This window comes from Aspergillus foveolatus (genome assembly GCF_047715535.1).
Source record: "Aspergillus foveolatus strain CBS 279.81 unplaced genomic scaffold BDW70scaffold_11, whole genome shotgun sequence".
Taxonomy (NCBI): domain Eukaryota; kingdom Fungi; phylum Ascomycota; class Eurotiomycetes; order Eurotiales; family Aspergillaceae; genus Aspergillus; species Aspergillus foveolatus.
In genome coordinates, this window is record NW_027396075.1 from 483919 (window position 1) to 500212 (window position 16294).

General features: G+C 50.5%; 8 protein-coding genes across 8 annotated transcripts; 5 read left to right on the forward strand and 3 right to left on the reverse strand.

Annotated features, from left to right (window-relative positions):
- Positions 1-822: 822 nt before the first annotated feature.
- Positions 823-2608, forward strand: BDW70DRAFT_157932 (putative MFS transporter; the record flags this gene model as incomplete). Its single annotated transcript, XM_073740440.1, has 5 exons — positions 823-1083; positions 1144-1471; positions 1526-1692; positions 1742-2418; positions 2470-2608. The coding sequence occupies 5 exons, from the start codon at positions 823-825 to the stop codon at positions 2606-2608; spliced, it is 1572 nt and encodes a 523-aa protein (XP_073598325.1).
- Positions 2609-3414: 806 nt separating this feature from the next.
- On the forward strand, positions 3415-4204 carry BDW70DRAFT_131886 (uncharacterized protein). Its single transcript, XM_073736068.1, has 3 exons — positions 3415-3626; positions 3683-3732; positions 3828-4204. The coding sequence occupies exons 1-3, from the start codon at positions 3494-3496 to the stop codon at positions 4005-4007; spliced, it is 363 nt and encodes a 120-aa protein (XP_073598326.1). The 5' UTR covers positions 3415-3493; the 3' UTR covers positions 4008-4204.
- A 140-nt stretch (positions 4205-4344) lies between these two features.
- BDW70DRAFT_131888 (NADH:flavin oxidoreductase/NADH oxidase) lies at positions 4345-6153 on the forward strand. The gene has a single exon (XM_073736069.1). It carries the CDS (start codon positions 4574-4576, stop codon positions 5879-5881), a length of 1308 nt encoding a protein of 435 aa, XP_073598327.1. The 5' UTR covers positions 4345-4573; the 3' UTR covers positions 5882-6153.
- A 1531-nt stretch (positions 6154-7684) lies between these two features.
- On the reverse strand, positions 7685-9087 carry BDW70DRAFT_131889 (polyubiquitin-binding protein UFD1). Its single transcript, XM_073736070.1, has 3 exons — positions 8948-9087; positions 8586-8885; positions 7685-8520 (listed from the first exon to the last, which is right to left on the reverse strand). The coding sequence occupies exons 1-3, from the start codon at positions 8948-8950 to the stop codon at positions 7735-7737; spliced, it is 1089 nt and encodes a 362-aa protein (XP_073598328.1). The 5' UTR covers positions 8951-9087; the 3' UTR covers positions 7685-7734.
- A 142-nt stretch (positions 9088-9229) lies between these two features.
- Positions 9230-10653, forward strand: BDW70DRAFT_13192 (GYF domain-containing protein). Its single transcript, XM_073736073.1, has one exon. It carries the CDS (start codon positions 9247-9249, stop codon positions 10591-10593), a length of 1347 nt encoding a protein of 448 aa, XP_073598329.1. The 5' UTR covers positions 9230-9246; the 3' UTR covers positions 10594-10653.
- A 1-nt stretch (position 10654) lies between these two features.
- rvb2 (RuvB family ATP-dependent DNA helicase reptin) lies at positions 10655-12436 on the reverse strand. Its single transcript, XM_073736087.1, has 3 exons — positions 12374-12436; positions 11873-12319; positions 10655-11825 (listed from the first exon to the last, which is right to left on the reverse strand). The coding sequence occupies exons 1-3, from the start codon at positions 12380-12382 to the stop codon at positions 10875-10877; spliced, it is 1407 nt and encodes a 468-aa protein (XP_073598330.1). The 5' UTR covers positions 12383-12436; the 3' UTR covers positions 10655-10874.
- A 314-nt stretch (positions 12437-12750) lies between these two features.
- BDW70DRAFT_157938 (uncharacterized protein) lies at positions 12751-14832 on the forward strand (the record flags this gene model as incomplete). Its single annotated transcript, XM_073740441.1, has 2 exons — positions 12751-12762; positions 12832-14832. 2 exons carry the CDS (start codon positions 12751-12753, stop codon positions 14830-14832), a joined length of 2013 nt encoding a protein of 670 aa, XP_073598331.1.
- Positions 14833-15237: 405 nt separating this feature from the next.
- BDW70DRAFT_157939 (putative alpha/beta hydrolase) lies at positions 15238-15905 on the reverse strand (the record flags this gene model as incomplete). The annotated part of the gene is made up of 3 exons (XM_073740442.1): positions 15238-15269; positions 15355-15658; positions 15726-15905. The coding sequence occupies 3 exons, from the start codon at positions 15903-15905 to the stop codon at positions 15238-15240; spliced, it is 516 nt and encodes a 171-aa protein (XP_073598332.1).
- Positions 15906-16294: the final 389 nt, after the last annotated feature.

The following is a 16294-nucleotide window of genomic DNA, read 5'->3' on the forward strand; positions in this document are numbered from 1 at the left end:
GTGTGAAAACTTTGGGAAGCCGCGTGGCTCGACGGCAATTTGGTGGTGGCCCGATCACGGTTAGCTCTTTCCCTAAGCGAGCTTTCGAAGCCAATTCAGCCAGTAATTCAACGCTTAAACAATACGACTCTGCGGTCCAGATCCTGGGCCTGTAAGCAGTAGATGCGCTTTTTCTCATAGTACGCGCTTAGATAGGACTGTAGTCCGTATACGACGCGCTGAATCATCTCGGGAATTCCGAACTTTTGCGTCGACGGACGACCATGCTGCCTCAGACTAAGCCAGTGCCTCGTCAGAGACGTCACTAGTTAAGGGCTTGGTCGAGAGCGCGGCCACAAATTTGCTGCTAGAGTATGGTATCTAAGCGAGCTCACTCGTTCGCATGGTGGAGAACTAGGGAGACCCCGGTGTCACGCTCTCCGCGAGGCCTTCCCAATGGTGCTCGCCTGGTTGACTGAGTAAGGAAAGCTCCACAGTAATGTCACTCCCCCCGGGGGGAGAACGCCCGTAACTAGCCAACCATGGGACACCGATAGGCCAGAGAGAGCCATATTCCCCGGCTGCCCAGATGAGTGCGGGACTGGCTCTTGCTCAGCATCCGGCAGATGGTGCTCGATCCTCACCGAGACGCCACAACCATTTGCTTCTTATTCCTTCCAGTCCTTCCAGGCAGCCAGCCGCCGTACTCGAAATAGCCTCTCCCTCAACGTCTCTTTAGATACCTTTCAGAGAATCTTTCAGAGAAACAAATCCAGGAGAGGGGTTGAGAGTTCTTCGATAAAAGCCTCAGAACACGACGACTAATCCTCGCCGGCTCTCAATATGCCTACATCTATGGAGATGCATCGCACCTACACTGCTGGGGACTCTCCCGAAACAGAGATCCCTCAGCAAGGGTTGAAAAATGGGGTTGACCTAGTAGAAAGCACAGAGGCGGGTATCCCTTCAACATATGCCGATATAGTGGCCTCGCGTATCTCGACGGCACACCGCGATTTTCTGATGGAGCGTCACGGCACCTTGGAACTGGATCCTATCCCCAGCATGGACCCTGCGGATCCTTACAACTGGCCCTCTTGGAAGGTGAGAATTCCCCTGACAAAGAGCAATCGACGAGGTTTGACTGATGTGTTCTCTGGGTAGAAAATCGCCAATCTTATTCTAGTAGCCATCCATGCCTGTATGGGGACGTTTGCAGCTGCCGGTATCATCCCTGCTTACGAAACGATTGCCGAAGAATTCGGCGTCACCCTTCACCAGGTCACCTATTTGACGTCTCTGCAAATCGCTATTCTGGGTGGTGCGCCCCTATTTTGGAAGCCGCTTTCCAACCGATACGGCAGACGCCCGATTTTCCTGCTTTCCTTGATCTGTAGTTTGGTTTGCAATGTCGGGTGTGCCAAATCGCCTGACTATGCCTCAACCGCAGCCTGCAGAGCTTTGCAGGCGTTTTTCATTTCACCAGCGTCAGGTAAAAACCCTGCTCAGGAGTCCAGCCCCTGAATCATGCTGACGTTTAGCCCAGCAATCGGAAGCGGTGTTGTTATGGAAACGTTTTTCAAGAAGGACCGAGCAAAGTATATGGGTGTGTGGACGCTGCTCCTCACGCTTGGAATTCCTCTGGGACCTTTTATCTTCGGCTTCGTGACCTACCGGGCAAGCTATATTTGGATCTATTGGGTCCTAGCAATTGTAGGTCCCTGATCTTCCTTTGAACCGCTGTTTATTAACGTCAGGCCAGATCAATGGAGTTCAGTTTATCCTGTATCTATTTTTCGGACCGGAAACCCGCTATATCGGCACCAACGAGGATCCCAAAGAGCCTGCGTGGAAGAGAGAATACCTCAAGGTTCGACGAATTGATCCTACCCCTCTTCACTGGTCTGAGTTCATCAAACCACTGGGACTGTGCTTCCGACCTTGTGTCATTGTACCTGCTGCTGCATATTCCATGATCTTTCTCCTCAGCAATGTCTTGGCCACAGTTGAAGTGCCACAGCTGCTGCAGGGGAAGTTCGGTCTCAATGCGGAACAGCTAGGACTGCAATTCCTAGGCCCTATCATTGGTTCACTCATTGGAGAGCAACTCGGTGGCCGCCTATCCGATCTTTGGATGAACATGCGGGCGAAACGAGTGCAGCGAAAACCAGAGCCAGAGTTCCGACTTTGGCTCAGCTACTTGGGCTACGCCTGTTCCATTGTCGGCATTATCGTCTTCCTCGTCTGCACCGAGAAGGCCGAGGATGGCAAGTGGAATGTAGCTCCCATTATCGGCATTGCCATCGGAGCCGTTGGCAACCAGCTGGTGACAACCGTCCTTATCACCTATGCGGTAGACTGCCACCCCGAAGATGCCTCCAGCGTCGGCGTTTGTATCACGTTTGTCCGGCAGATCTGGGGTTTCCTCGGACCGTTCTGGTAATGTTGAATTTGACTCGATGCGCGTTCGCCTCGCTAACAGGTATTCAGGTTTCCGGGCATGTTCGAGACCGTCGGTATCGCTGCGAGCGCTGGTGTCTGCGTGGCGCTTATGGTCGGAGTCAGTGTTCTACCGACAATTGCTCTGCAGTGGAAAGGACGCTCTCTCCGGCCGTCAATGAAAGAGTAGCTTAAGAGATGCTCGATTAGTATGCGACACATTTGAACTTTGTTTTGGTTGTTTAGTCATGGCTTGAAGACATGGTCTGGGAATACTCTGGGATAGATCTGGGATAGAATAGAGAAACGCAGCGGATTTAGACGGTACAAGAGAATATAAAGGACTTCCCCACGGACGAACACTTACTAGTAGAGAACTAGCCCACGTCTAGCAAAAAAAGATGCCGAAATTATCGGGGCCAAAATCAGACCACCTGCAGTGGTGCCATATCTATCCATCGGCATTCCGATCGGCCTGCCCCAACGAAGCCGGCACATTCAACTCGGCTTTCCGAAAGAATGGTGGTTGAGCTGGGTTTCATTGGCAGTATGGCCGGGTCATAGAGTACTAAATATCAGAAATCTAGCAGCGGTCAAGGACGATATATACGGAGTTACATTCCTCTTAGACATTTCGTTTGTTCTGTATGAGCTGTAACCACTGAAGCGATCACAGGGCTGACGGCGGATAAAGTGTGTTCCGCTGGGCTAAACTCATAACCTCCGCTTCTCAATGTACGATCGACTATGAGCCGACACGGTGTACGGGCATACACAACCTTTAGAGTATACTTTAAAAATCCTGTTTAGGGTTTTCCTTGCCTACAGTGGCGTCTCCGGTCGGAATTCAAAGCGATATATGCACCGACTATTGTACTGTCAAATAGGACATTCAGGCATAACATATGTACATACTCTCGGATTATCCGTGCAATTGCAGTGTGGGGAGAATCGTGGGGATGTGGGAGGGGGACTATCCGTATACCAATACCCCAGGCTCTTTAAGCTTTGCTATTCCAACGAACCCAACTTCTCCTGACACACAACTACAATATACAAGTCACTGTGATTCAAAATGTCCTCCCCGAAAGGCCCCTTCACCCTCATCACCGTCAACACCGCGCCCGAGCGGGCCAAGCGCCTCATCGGCCGCATGGTCGAGGCGCTCAAGGACCGGTATACCATTATCCATGTTGATAACTGCGAGTGTACGTTGCCCACCTGCTCGGTAGAAATCGAGAACATAAAGCTAACAAAGACACAGCTATTGAAGAGGTTGCGCCCAAAGTGACGCAGCATAAGCCTGACGTTCTGGTACGCCGCAACTTCCTGAACCCAGTTCCAGCTCAATTCGCCTTCAGATCTGGATGAAAGATGAGTCTGTTAGATTGAGGTACTGACGGGAACAGTTCTCTGCCTCAATGTGGTCCGCCGAACAAGCGGCTGAGATCCAGTCCATCGCGCGTAGCATCAAGCCCGATATCAAGCTGCATGCCATTCCGCAAGGTTTACAGGTCGAGAAGGGGCCTGACGCGATTGTTGAGTACTTACTCGAGAATGTGCCGGGGCTCTTGGATGATGAGAATTAAACTCAGCCGTGCGTTACGAGGATGTTTGGCAGGTGAGGTCGAAGCGGGTCATTTACGCATACGAAAATATGTACTCTGCAAGGCGCGTATGGAGGATTTGGTACTGCATAAGGCTGATCTGATTCATGTATAGAGGAATAAGACCATAGACAGCTATTTTGTCGATATGAGCAATGAACGAAAATGATCTCGGATAGTCATGACACATGCTTCGCTTGATTGTTATCAGCCAATTGCGTTCTACACGATCAAAATCACGCAAGCAGAGACAGAAAACGGCTTTTCGATATCAACCCATACAGATACATCGGAGAAAAACCATCTAGAAGAAGGACTAGACCTCGGAGCGTTAAACGCCGATCGCTAATTTAGAATTCTACAAAATTCCAACCTCCACCGAGGTTCCATTCTGATTTGTCAGCGTGCATAAGTCGAGTTACTATACACAACTTAGCAGGATATGGCAGATATAAAGCAATGCCAAAGGCGCAAATCAGTATACGTCGCAGTCAACCGCGGTCTAGAGCACCATACAACCAGTCCCCAGATCCTAGAACACACCCGCCATGTCAGACCTCGCAACCGCTCCCTCACCTTCTTACCCTGGAGCCCCAGGGCTCACCTACTTCACACCGGCCACCAACCCTGGCGCAGCTATAAACCCAGCAGCCAAGGAAACACCAACCCTCTTTCGCCCGCTCACAATCCGCTCGGTAACGCTCAAGAACCGCGTTATCGTCGCGCCTATGTGCATGTACTCTTCCGAGTCCGACCCATCCTCACCCTCAGTCGGCGCCCTGACGGACTTCCACTTGGCACATCTGGGCCACTTTGCACTGAAGGGGGCAGGGCTGGTCTTCACTGAAGCGCTCGCTGTCCAGCCGAACGGACGCATCTCGCCGAACGATGCGGGAATCTGGCAAGAAGGTACTGAGTCTGAGCAATTCAAGGGCCTGAAGCGCGTTGCGGATTTCGTACACTCCCAGGGCGCAAAGTTCGGTGTGCAGCTGGCGCACTCCGGGCGGAAGGGAAGCACGGTTGCGCCGTCGCTGGCCGCGTCAAGGGGGGTGAGGGCTCTTAAGGCTGATGAGGGGGTGTTCGGGTGGCCAAAGGATGTTGTTGGCCCGAGTGGCGGGGAGGAGAACAAGTGGGAACCTGGGGATATCTCATACTGGGCTCCTCGGGAACTGACCGTGGCCGAGATCCAGGAGATCGTCAAGGCGTTTGCGAAGAGTGCAGAGATTGCTGTTAAGGCGGGTGTGGATGTGATTGAGATCCACGCTGCGCATGGCTATTTGGTGAACGAGTTCTTGAGCCCCGTCACGAACCTTCGGACAGATCAGTACGGAGGCAGCTTTGAGAACCGCACGCGGATCCTGCGTGAGATTGCGTTGGCGATTCGCGAGGTTATTCCAGAGGGGACGCCGCTGTTTCTGCGTATCAGTGCGACGGAGTGGATCGAGGACCAGCCTGCTGCGAAGGACTTTGGATCCTGGGATTTAGAGGCCAGTATCGAGCTGCTGAAGTATCTGCCTGAGTTTGGAGTGGACTTCTTGGATGTGAGCTCCGGGGGCAACCATAAAGATCAGAAGTTCCATTTCTTCACGGACTACCAGACCGAAATGGCCGCGAGACTGCGCAAGGAGCTCAGGGCCTCTGGGGCGAAGACACTGGTCGGCGCTGTTGGGTTCATAACGCAGCCTGATGCTGCGGCCCAGATTGTCCAGGGAGCCGATGAGGAGGGCGTTGAGGCCAAGGCCGATGCTGTGTTAATAGGGAGGCAGTTCTTGCGTGAACCAGAATGGGTCCTGAATGCGGCGAAGAAACTAGGTGTCCAGGTTAATCCCCCTATTCAGTTCGGTCGCGCGATGTGATTGAATATTATGGGTTTCTTTTGGTTTAGAGATGATATCTGTTTTGGGGTACGGCTGGAGATAGTGTCTCAGTAAACTGTATTCAGACTACGAATGAGTCACTGAAAAGCAACAACTATTCTGAGCACTTGAGCGTCTGCGCCCATCTATGAATGGGCATAACGGCACAGTGAGCACCTACAAACAGGAAGTGGTTGGGTTATTTCTTCCTTGATGAGACTCATTGCTGTGCAGCTGAACTGTTTTGTGGTATAGGGGTCAAAAACAAATATATATATATATATATATATATAAAGAGAAAGGGAGGGAGGAAGGAAGGAAAGGAAAGGAGAAGATTTGACACTGCCAAGTTGTGAAATTGAGGGTTCACTTCTAACAGAAGCAGAGAGAAGGAACTGTGCTCCATGTTACAGAGGTCAGAGGTGCAAGGCGTCTTTTCGCTTCGATAAAGAGGCCGTATTGCTCGTAGCTTCTGGATGGTTCGCTTGTATTCTCAAAGGCTTTACAGATAGGCATAGTCCTAGTCCTCGAATAGCGTTCATGAATCTGGACAGTTAGCTAGCCAATGTTCTAATATCCTGTGTAGATCAGGATAGCTCAGACGGCGGGATACAAGTCCTTAAGTCGACTGTTTCTTCTACTGCTGCATAATTTGCATATTCAAGAGAAATTATAAAGAAGGACTCTTGTGAAAGGTGTTATCCAAAGCTAACAATGGCCTTAACCAGGTTGTAAAGGTTGTCGAATCCTGTCGTACTCATTAAGGCAATGGGTAACGTCCACATTACCCACCCAACACAAGACAAAACCCTACATTTGTCCATAACGTTGTTACATATATCTTGCTTCACGCACTAGTCGAGAAGCGAACAGCCTCTGAGTGTGTTAGAGAACTTGATGATGAGAGCCGGCGTCATTCAATCGGATTGGCGATGGAGAGAAGTTGAAAGCGTAAAGCTGAAAGCCGTAAAGGGTTCGGACGCTTCTTTTCCATGCTGCTGTTTGTTGTGATAGACTTCTTTCAGTTAATGAAGATGTCCTCGACGGTATAGCCGCCATGTGCGATGTATCATAGACAATGTATTGCGTATTGGCGTTCAAGGTCTTTTCTTGTTATCGGACGAAGCGACGACATGCGGTATGAGCTGTGGAAGGACTGTTTATATCGTATTCCAGCGCCCCGTCAAGATACCTCCTTCGCACTTCATCTACCTTCTGTGATAAGCTCATAGGAGTGTCCATGGCCCATTGTGTTAGCTGGAACCCACTTGCTGTGATTGGTGGTGGTAGCAATAGGAGTGAGCTGTTGTTCGAGGTTGTAGGCTGAAAGTCAATAATTGGAGATGATTTCAGGAACAGCTATCGATAAATCAGAGAAGTAACGTATGTCATCTGAGTTTACTTTGTTGTTCCCTGGCGACTTTGGACTAGGCTCGGAGCTCCCGCTACACTGTAGCTTCAACATCACTGTGAATATAGGCCAAGAGGGCGAAGGAAAGTGGGTCTCTGTATCTAGAGCCGAGCATTGGAGGGACAGAGACAAGCTTTTGTGAAGCCTAATGCAAAGCAAGGTGAATTATTTTGCCAAGGGCGAGAGGTGGCAGCAGTGTGGTCAAGATGGAGGCATGAGGGAAAGAGTCATATTCAACCATAGACTAGCTAATATCTACGGAAGACGCGACAGGTTACCTACAGTCGCGGTCTGGACTGCATTCAAAATGGCAGGACCGGCCCGCAATGGCTTTGTTGAGATGAATACGATGCACTCGTTATAAGCACACCGCCCTAACCTGAACACAGAAGCCCGTAATGCATGTCCATACACCATGTAAAGTGCGAATTACTCTATTTTCTCAAGTAGGCGTAGACGAACCCTCTATACCTTTCTTTTTTCCTCTGAGAGATTGACCAGTTCCCTGGAAACGAGGCTTCTCCGGCTCAACCACGCTTCCGCTCTCGTCTCGTTTCGGCACAGGTTTTATGGCATAGCCAAAGAATAGTTGATTAGGTGGTAGGCGTAGTGGCTGTGGGCCATTCGTTCTTCTAACGGGAGGAGGGTGACTGGGGTTTGTTGCTCCCGGCGTGGGAGTCGACGCCGTTGGCGTTGGGGTTTTGCTGCCTTTTTTGGCATTCAGCCGGTGGCCGCCGGACAGGAAGTTCGAGGAAACTGCCCGTGCACCCGCAGCAGCATCAGTAGACTCTGGTGCTATGGCTGCATAGTTGATCGACTGGGCCATGGTGCCGTGTGGGTGGAGAAGCCCGCCAGCCGGCAGTCTTCCGCTAACTACGCTCCCTGGTGTGCTAGTGCCACTCGGGCGCTGCGGCTCCTCGTACCCAACCGGTGGCGCAAAATCGACTTCAAGATCGGTCTCCAGAACAGATATAGCGTTCGTGTCATTCGCAGGCTTCGTTTCCAGCACAGCCATTTCATACACCTGATCATTGTAGGCGAATGTGAAGACATCATCCTTCGTAAGGCAAGAGAAATTCCGAAAGGCGTTTTCTAGGACCGCCTTCGGGTCGCTGATGTCGAGGAAAGAGGTCGACTGGGCTTGGAGTTTAATGAAGCGGCCGGGGGGAAGGTCTGTCGATTTGATCTGTACTAGGTCGCCGGGCTCGAGCAGGAGCGTTTGCATCAACTATGGTGTAGCTTCGTTAGCAAGAGTGATATACCAGGCAAGCTATCAAGTCCACCATGACTTACCCAGTATGGTAGGTAGATCTTCCCCTCTTCAGCAATAAACTCCAGCACACCAGCGTGGGACATCTTCTCTTTTGCACCATTGTGTAGCTCGAATAGCATGGGATATGTGATATGTAGTCGAGTTAACTTGTCCAGAGCACTGGGAGGCATAATGACTTTGCCGCCGTGATTCACGTTCTCTCTTTCAGGACCGGGCATCATGGCCACGGGGTAACAGCGGTAGTATTCATCAAAGCGGCGTGTTGCTCCATGCCGTATCATTCCTTCCATGGGATCATCCTCCCAGTAGCTACCTCGGAACTGTTCAAGTCAGCAGGTACCCAAGAAGCGAGGTAAACACTGTCGAGAGAGGCTGCACGCACCATGGTGGGCTGTAAGGTTGTTCAATCCCGATCTTCTAGTCGTCAAGCAAAGATTCCGTGTTCGGGAAGAGACTAAGCAAAAAAAAAGATCTCTACTCAAATCTCAGCTCTGAAGTAAGAAGTTGGGACGCGGAAGTGAGGCCGGAGTTTCTTTGATCGCCCGCAGTGACGCAAAGGCTCCACAACGATTTTCCGACCCGACCCCAGACAAGTCGCGTCCGGGAGCCGTCTAAATCTCAAACTTTGTAGCATCAGCTATGATATTCTAAGAACTGACTGTTGATTGAAATCAACAAAACATGTCTACCTCACTCCCGCGGCCGAAACGGGCCGGTGAAGACTTTACGCGCACCCACCATGAGGAAGATGTCGACGACTCCGGTGCCTCCAAGAAACCGCGATTTGACCTGCGAAATCCGTCCACTCTTGCTCCAGACGCGCTCGAAGATGACGCAGTATTGGACGCAGACGAAATAGGACGGCGTGGGCAACAAGTTCGGCGAAAAGCCGTCAATCTAGATGGCTACGAATCAGACAGTGACAACGAAGGCTTCGACGCGCGATCCTCAAAAAAAGCACGCCAAAATGAAGCAAAACAGGAAGCAGACGATGACGACATGTTCGCCGAGCTACAGGAGGACTTTGGTGCTGAGGACATTGACGGCGACGCAGCGCTACGAAAGAATAAGAAAAATGTGCGGTTTCTACGAGACGACGAGATTGAAGGTCAGGTTGCGTCGTCCAGGAGCGGGCGAACACTACGCGTGGATCTGAGCCAGGGTGGTAGCGAAGTTAATATTGACGAAGATGATGAAAGCGAGAGCGACGTTGCCGAGGAAGACCGTGCTAGGGTTGACAGCGGCATGGACGAAGAACTAGGCGCTGGGGCAAAGAAAAAGCATGCGCCATTATTGGATGCGTTCAATATGCGTGCTGAGCAAGAAGAGGGCCGATTTGATGAGCAAGGAAACTATATCCGGAAAGCCGTGGATCCTGATGCCATACACGATTCATGGCTGGAGGGAGTGTCAAAGAGGGATATCCGGCTTGCCAAAGAGGCGGCTGAGAAGCGAGAGGCTGCACGGAAAGAGAAGGACCGTTTGAATGATAGTGTGCTGACGTCGGATGCTCTCAGAACGCTCATCACTCAGCTGCAACGCGGGGAGACTGCATTGGATGCACTGGCGAGGATAGGGAAGGGTGCTCCTAAGAAACCCAAATGGCAAACAAAGCGGAACAAAAGCCGGAAGGGTGACCAAGATACAGAAATGGCGGGGGAAGATCCTAAAGAGGTGATGAGGAAGCAGGCAATTGAGGCTGTCACAGGCGCAGCCGACATCCTGATGGCCAGAGGGCAAGCCGAGATCTACGATACTGAACGAGAGATGCTCACCCGGCAATATCGTCAGGAGACCGGGGAGGAGTGGGTAGATCCCCCTCAGAATACAGATACAGCAACCGGAGATACCGGCCCAGTAATGTGGGAGTACCGTTGGTCTGATGCCCGTGATGGTGGCGTCGTACATGGGCCCTACGATGGTCCCACGATGGAGTCATGGAAGGGCGCAGGCTACTTTGGGGAAGGGGTCGAATTCAGGAGAGTCGGAGACCCTGGAGAGTGGGATAGTAATGCCAGCTTTGTATAAGCTTTATACAGTAGCAATAAGATACCAATTCGAAAGCATAAATCTTTTCGTCATAGACCTAAATTAACCCTAACATCAAATACCCATGATGAGCCGCAAACGCAAACAAGCGCCAGGATTATCGTACATAATCAGTCGACGTGCGCGAAAAGCATCGCAACCCGATGACAGCCTTTTTTTTAGATATAACCGCCCTTTATGCCCTTCAAAAGGGTCATGCTGTCTTCAGATACTCCGTCCATTGAACACCGAAAGGATCTAAATGCGATTGCGAAAGATGTTTACGAAATCTCCATGGCGTCCCCATTGGAAGCCGAGAAGTTCACGTTTCCTTGATCGCCAATGAAGCGCTGTTCGTACTGATTGACGAACTTGACGCTGCGAGCAGGGTCGTAGAACAATCGGTAGCTCCGCTGGACGTCATCAACACTGACCTCTTTGGCTTTCCGCTTTTGACTGAGGAGATGTGATGTGGTGATGATGTTGCTGGCGTATCTCAGGTTGGATTCTTGGCCGATCTTCGTCAAAAGGGCCAGGGCGTCTGGAGATAAATCGATCTCTTCCTCTTGAGCGCGGATCGCCAGGATCTGCCTAATCTCGTCGGCCGAGTAGTGTTGTGTGCTGACAATGACCACGCGGTCAAGGAAGTCAAGCGGCAAGCCGTGTGGGGAGTTGTATGTCGTTCCCCGAATTCGCGAGTGGCCGCGGTTGCTTGCCATAATCACAATCGGAGCAAGCTCCGCCTCCAAGGCCCGGTTGATGTAGGAGTAGCATTCAATGTCGAGCATGTGCACTTCATCAATGAATAGGACACCAGGAATAATCTCTGCCTTACCCTCCTCCTTCCACTCTGCGACTTTAACATTGATCTGATCCCTAACTTCACTCCTAATCTCCCCAGTGTCACCAGAGAAGAGCGCCAAGAAGCCCTGCGAACGCGAGTTGATGACATCAATCTCATGCAAGCTCACTGTGTGTACAATCTCCTTCCGGACCTGAAGCTCTCCCTCGGGGCATTGGACGAATTTGACGTCGGCGCCCATAGCATCATAATCGCGAGACCGGGCATAGGAGCGTCCTAGCTTGGTTATCTTGCCAGACGACTTGTCGATCGAGATGATGTCTCCAGCCATAACTCTTTCTTTTGTCATCGAATCGATCATCTTCGTTCCCATATCGTAAATCGTCTCCATGTCGGTGGTTTTGATGGTGAGCTTCCCTTGTTTGTTGCCCTGGGACGAGTCAGTACAGTCTAACGCCTTTCGCTCAAGTGACTTACCCCAGTAACGCTTCGATCAATCTGAATCTCTACCACTTCACCCTCAATAATCTCGCTCTCTTCTTTGATTCGCACTCCGATGGATTTTCGGAAAGCTTGTGTCAGGGCCTCCGTTTTTGACATTTCCATGGAGAAAATTTCAGAAGCAGCCAACATGGTGAATGGAACGTCGGGCCCGAGTGACTGTGCCATACCCATCGCAATAGCCGTTTTACCTGTGCTGGGCGGGCCTGCAATTAGGACAGCCCGTCCAGCAATTTTGCCTTCTTTGACCATCTGAAGGATAACTGCAGCTGCCTTTCGAGCCTTCTCCTGGCCAACAAGGCCCTGAGAAGCCGGTCTCGGTTGCAAGGAGTCAGCATCTACGCCGAGTCCCCGAATGTGTGAGTGAGCAGCGATGAGGTTCAGACCCCGGAGTTCCTTGGACTCCGCGACGGTAGAAATTGGCTATCTCAGGAATGAGCGATGAAGAACGATATGACACTGTAGAGTCAAACTCACCGCAGCCATAATTAAAGTCGCAAGTAAAAACAGCCACTATCTGTTAAGTATCTCAGGGAATTGGATTCCGTATCTGATCGCAAGTCCTTGATTGTTTCCGCACCGCAATAGCTGCACAAGCTGATAGGCTCACCGCCTGGCAGAACCCGCTCGCCAGACGCGTCCGCCGCATCAACAATCAATGAATTAGAGTTAGACGTGAAACCTTTTTTTTTTTTTTTTGATACATCACCTCACTTCCATTCAATTTCGCTTCATTAAGTGCTTCAATCACTTTTTAATCTATCAACTCAATTTTCTCTCAAAAATCACCGTGATTCTTCTCGAGAATCTCACATGAGAAGTTCCTTTGGTCATCTCAGAGATGCAATTCCCACATGAAGTGGAAAGTGAGTTCAGCAGGAACCCGCATTGAGAGAGATCACGTACTAACTCTTACTCTTACGACTAGATTAAAGGCTATTCTCCTACGCTCTGATATGAACCTCGATTCCTCCGTTCCGCAATCACGCGACCCGCGCCGTCGGCCTCCCATAAACACTAACCTGAGCCAAAATGAAGTGGCCCAGCAACGACCTCCTTCAGGCCCTTGGAATCACTCAGCTCTAGAAGCACAGCGTGATGTATCTGGCGACCGGTTTATCCGCAGCATTTCCAACTTCATTGAGACGGCCGTCAAAACACGAACAAAAGTGGCCGAAAGGGAACATCTATTGAAAAGGACAGCAGAAACCAAGGACTTGCTGAATAAGGCGAGCTCCCACGCAGGGTTTCCGTCAACCGTAGAGTTCTACCAGCACACCAAGGATGGCGAAGACAAAGCTCTACATAATCTCAACAGTGAGATCAAGTGTCATGAAACCGAGCTTCAGGAATTGGGGAGTGTTCTCAGAGACCAATGGGCGGCCTCTGCAAATTCCAGAACCTCCACGTCTGATGACAGGGTACGACAATTGGAGCAATCCCTGAAATTAGCCAATGATAAAATTTCTGGCTTGCATGGCGATATTGCAGGATTAATCGAACGTAACAAGTCATTGGATGCCGAACTGAAAAATCTCCAGACTGTGCTAGGCGTTCAGCAAAAGTCATTTGGGACGTTCACGCACTCGTTGGGCCTATTAAAGAATGAGACGGTCCACTTTTCATCCCGGCTCAAGCAGATCGAGGAGAAATCATCGATACGGCCAGATAGTGGGATCACACCTGATACGAAAAAGCTATTAGATGATCTTTCTAATCAGCACAGGATTCTGGAGCAGCGGACAGCAAAATTGGGCGACAAGGATGCAGCAATTCAATCCCTCAAGGAAAAGGCAAAATCTTTGGACGCGAGAATGGATGAGCTGATTGAGATTCAGCGCGCTAAAGATGAGTTTTATTTTGCAGAGATGGACACTCTCAAGCAGGATCTTAACAAGAGACTGGGCGAGTCTCAACAGATCCAAGAACAGCTCACAGCAAGCGTTAAGGAGGCGATGCTGCGCGTTCCTAGGGAACGGCTCGACCCCAAGGTTGATGGCTTGTTCGAGTCCGTACGGAGATTGGGTGCCGACTTGGAGCCTATGAAGGTGGCTCTGCTATCGCTGGAGTCAAGATATAATAACTTGACAACAGAGCCGATAGTGCAGCACATGGTCAGGGCAATGCACGAGATGTATCCCTCTGTGGACCAGCTGTGGAAAGAATTGACGGTACACAAGCAGTCCCTGGATCAGACGCTGCCATCACTGGCACGTAAGATCGAACAGCTGGAAACCCAGGGGAAGACATCTGTCTTACCACAAGACGAGCTGAATTCCATCAGGGCCCAACAAGAGGATTTGAAACGATCGATCGGTTGTCTTGTAGAGCGACATCAATGGCTCAGCCAGGGAGAATTTCGGGGGATGCAGGCGCGACTTGAGCTCCTTGCAGAAAAACAGAACAACGCTGAGGGTGCCTTTCTGCAAAAGCAGACAGCGGACCAGGAGACTTTGCGAGAAGTTAAGCGCCAAAACACGTCGCTAAGTGATCGGCTGAAGGTTCTGAGTGATGCCATCGAAAGACTGGACGAGGATTATAACCTAACAAAGGAGAATAACCAAGGGGACATGCACTCTTTGCAGCTGCGTATGACATCAATCGAGCAGAGTGCAAAAGTAACCTATGAGAACACGAAGAAGGAGCTCGATAGGATCAAGAAAATCGTGCAACTTCCTGAACAGCCTTCGCAGGTCGACGCATTATACCGTGACTCCCCCTCGGGGCAGCCCCGTCCGGCCCTGAGACCAGACCTGTTACACGCCGACCGTTCTCAGGGCATGAAGGTCAAACGTCTTCGTTCAGAGTCGGACGAAGATACCTCACAGCCAACATCAAACTCCCCGACTCCCCGCTCCCCTGGCTTGAACGGCACCCAAAAAGACTCTTTAGATGAATCTCGTCGGAAGAGAAAAAAAACCACAAGGAGCCGATAGAGTCGGAACTCCATGATCCAACTGTGGTGGATCTCGTCAACGACTACGCCGACAGGGTGATTTTTCGACCGCTTTTCGCTTTCTTTTCTGCATTTATTCTATTCTCGAATACTCCCTTACTACCTGCTGTGTCTCTTGAATCTTGGGCGGCGCATAAACTGAATCTAAGCATTGGCGTTATTTGGCGTTGAAGGTCTTGGTCTTCCACTGCAGCTTTATTTTCTACGTGGGCGCTTACCGAAGTTGACTTCTTCTTCATACCCTTCAACTCGGCTTGGAAGGCGTGGTTTCTATAGAGTCGTCTATGTATTTCTATGTATGAGTATAACCAAAATGGAACAAGAACATATGAAGATGGAAGCTGATCAACAAATGCACCCAATTCTTCACTTCCAGCTTCTATCTCTAATCTGTCTCTTGCAAGAATTTGACCACAGCTACAAACAGTCAGTCAGTGTTTCGGCTTTTAAAGGCACAATAAACTGATTAGGGAGGTAGGTAGGGTAAGGAGTAGGCACATACCCTTCCTGAACGCCTCCGGATTCTCCGAGATAAGCCAATGCCCAGCCTCGACATCCGCAATTTTCGAATTCGGGAAAAAGGCTTTGATAGTGGGGAACGTATCCTCAGAGACATAGGGACTCTTCGTACCCCTAACAACAAGCGTAGGCCCCTTATACTGCACAGACCCAGGCTGCGAGAATGGGAAATCACCCATTGCTCTGAGCGACGCACCTAGCGTCGAAAGCGGGACGCGGAACTTCATCGTCTGGTCCTCTGGAGAGCGTATGAGGTTTGTGAGGAGGAATTGGCGAATAGGGAGGGCCTAACACAGTTAGTAACTTTCGCTTCGCACTCACCATATAAATGGAATGTTAGGATGGAGAGGATACTTCTTCATATTCCTGCAGGATTTTGTCCGCGTCAGACTGCTTCGTAACATTCGCGGACTCGACCTGCTGCATGCCCTTAATGTACTTGCCAAAATCGTTGCGTAGAGGCGCGTTCACCGGTGCGTTGTCGACAGGCACAAGAGCTGAGACGAGCTCGGGGGCGTTGAGGGCAACGGTCATGGCAGCTTTTGCGCCCCTTTTCATAGGACCAAGTAAGTATGAGTTGAAAGGTAGCAATCTTCTAGAACAACAGCATCCAAGCCCTAGAGAAAAGAACACGCGAATAAGCTAGAGAAGAAATAGACATACATAGAATGACCGATAAGAACACATTTGCTCAAGTCATGCCTGTGTATGAACTCGACCACATCATCCGCCATGACAGGGTAGTTGTGCTCGGTATCATGAAAAGAGTTGCCGTGGTTGCGGAGATCCTATTCGAGCAGCTCAGTCACCATCGAGAGCCATAACCGCAGGCGCGAGCCTTAAATCCCACGACATGCTAAACCGGGCTGGGATGGAACCAACCACTATATACACCTCACGCTTCAGATCACGTGCGAGAGCCC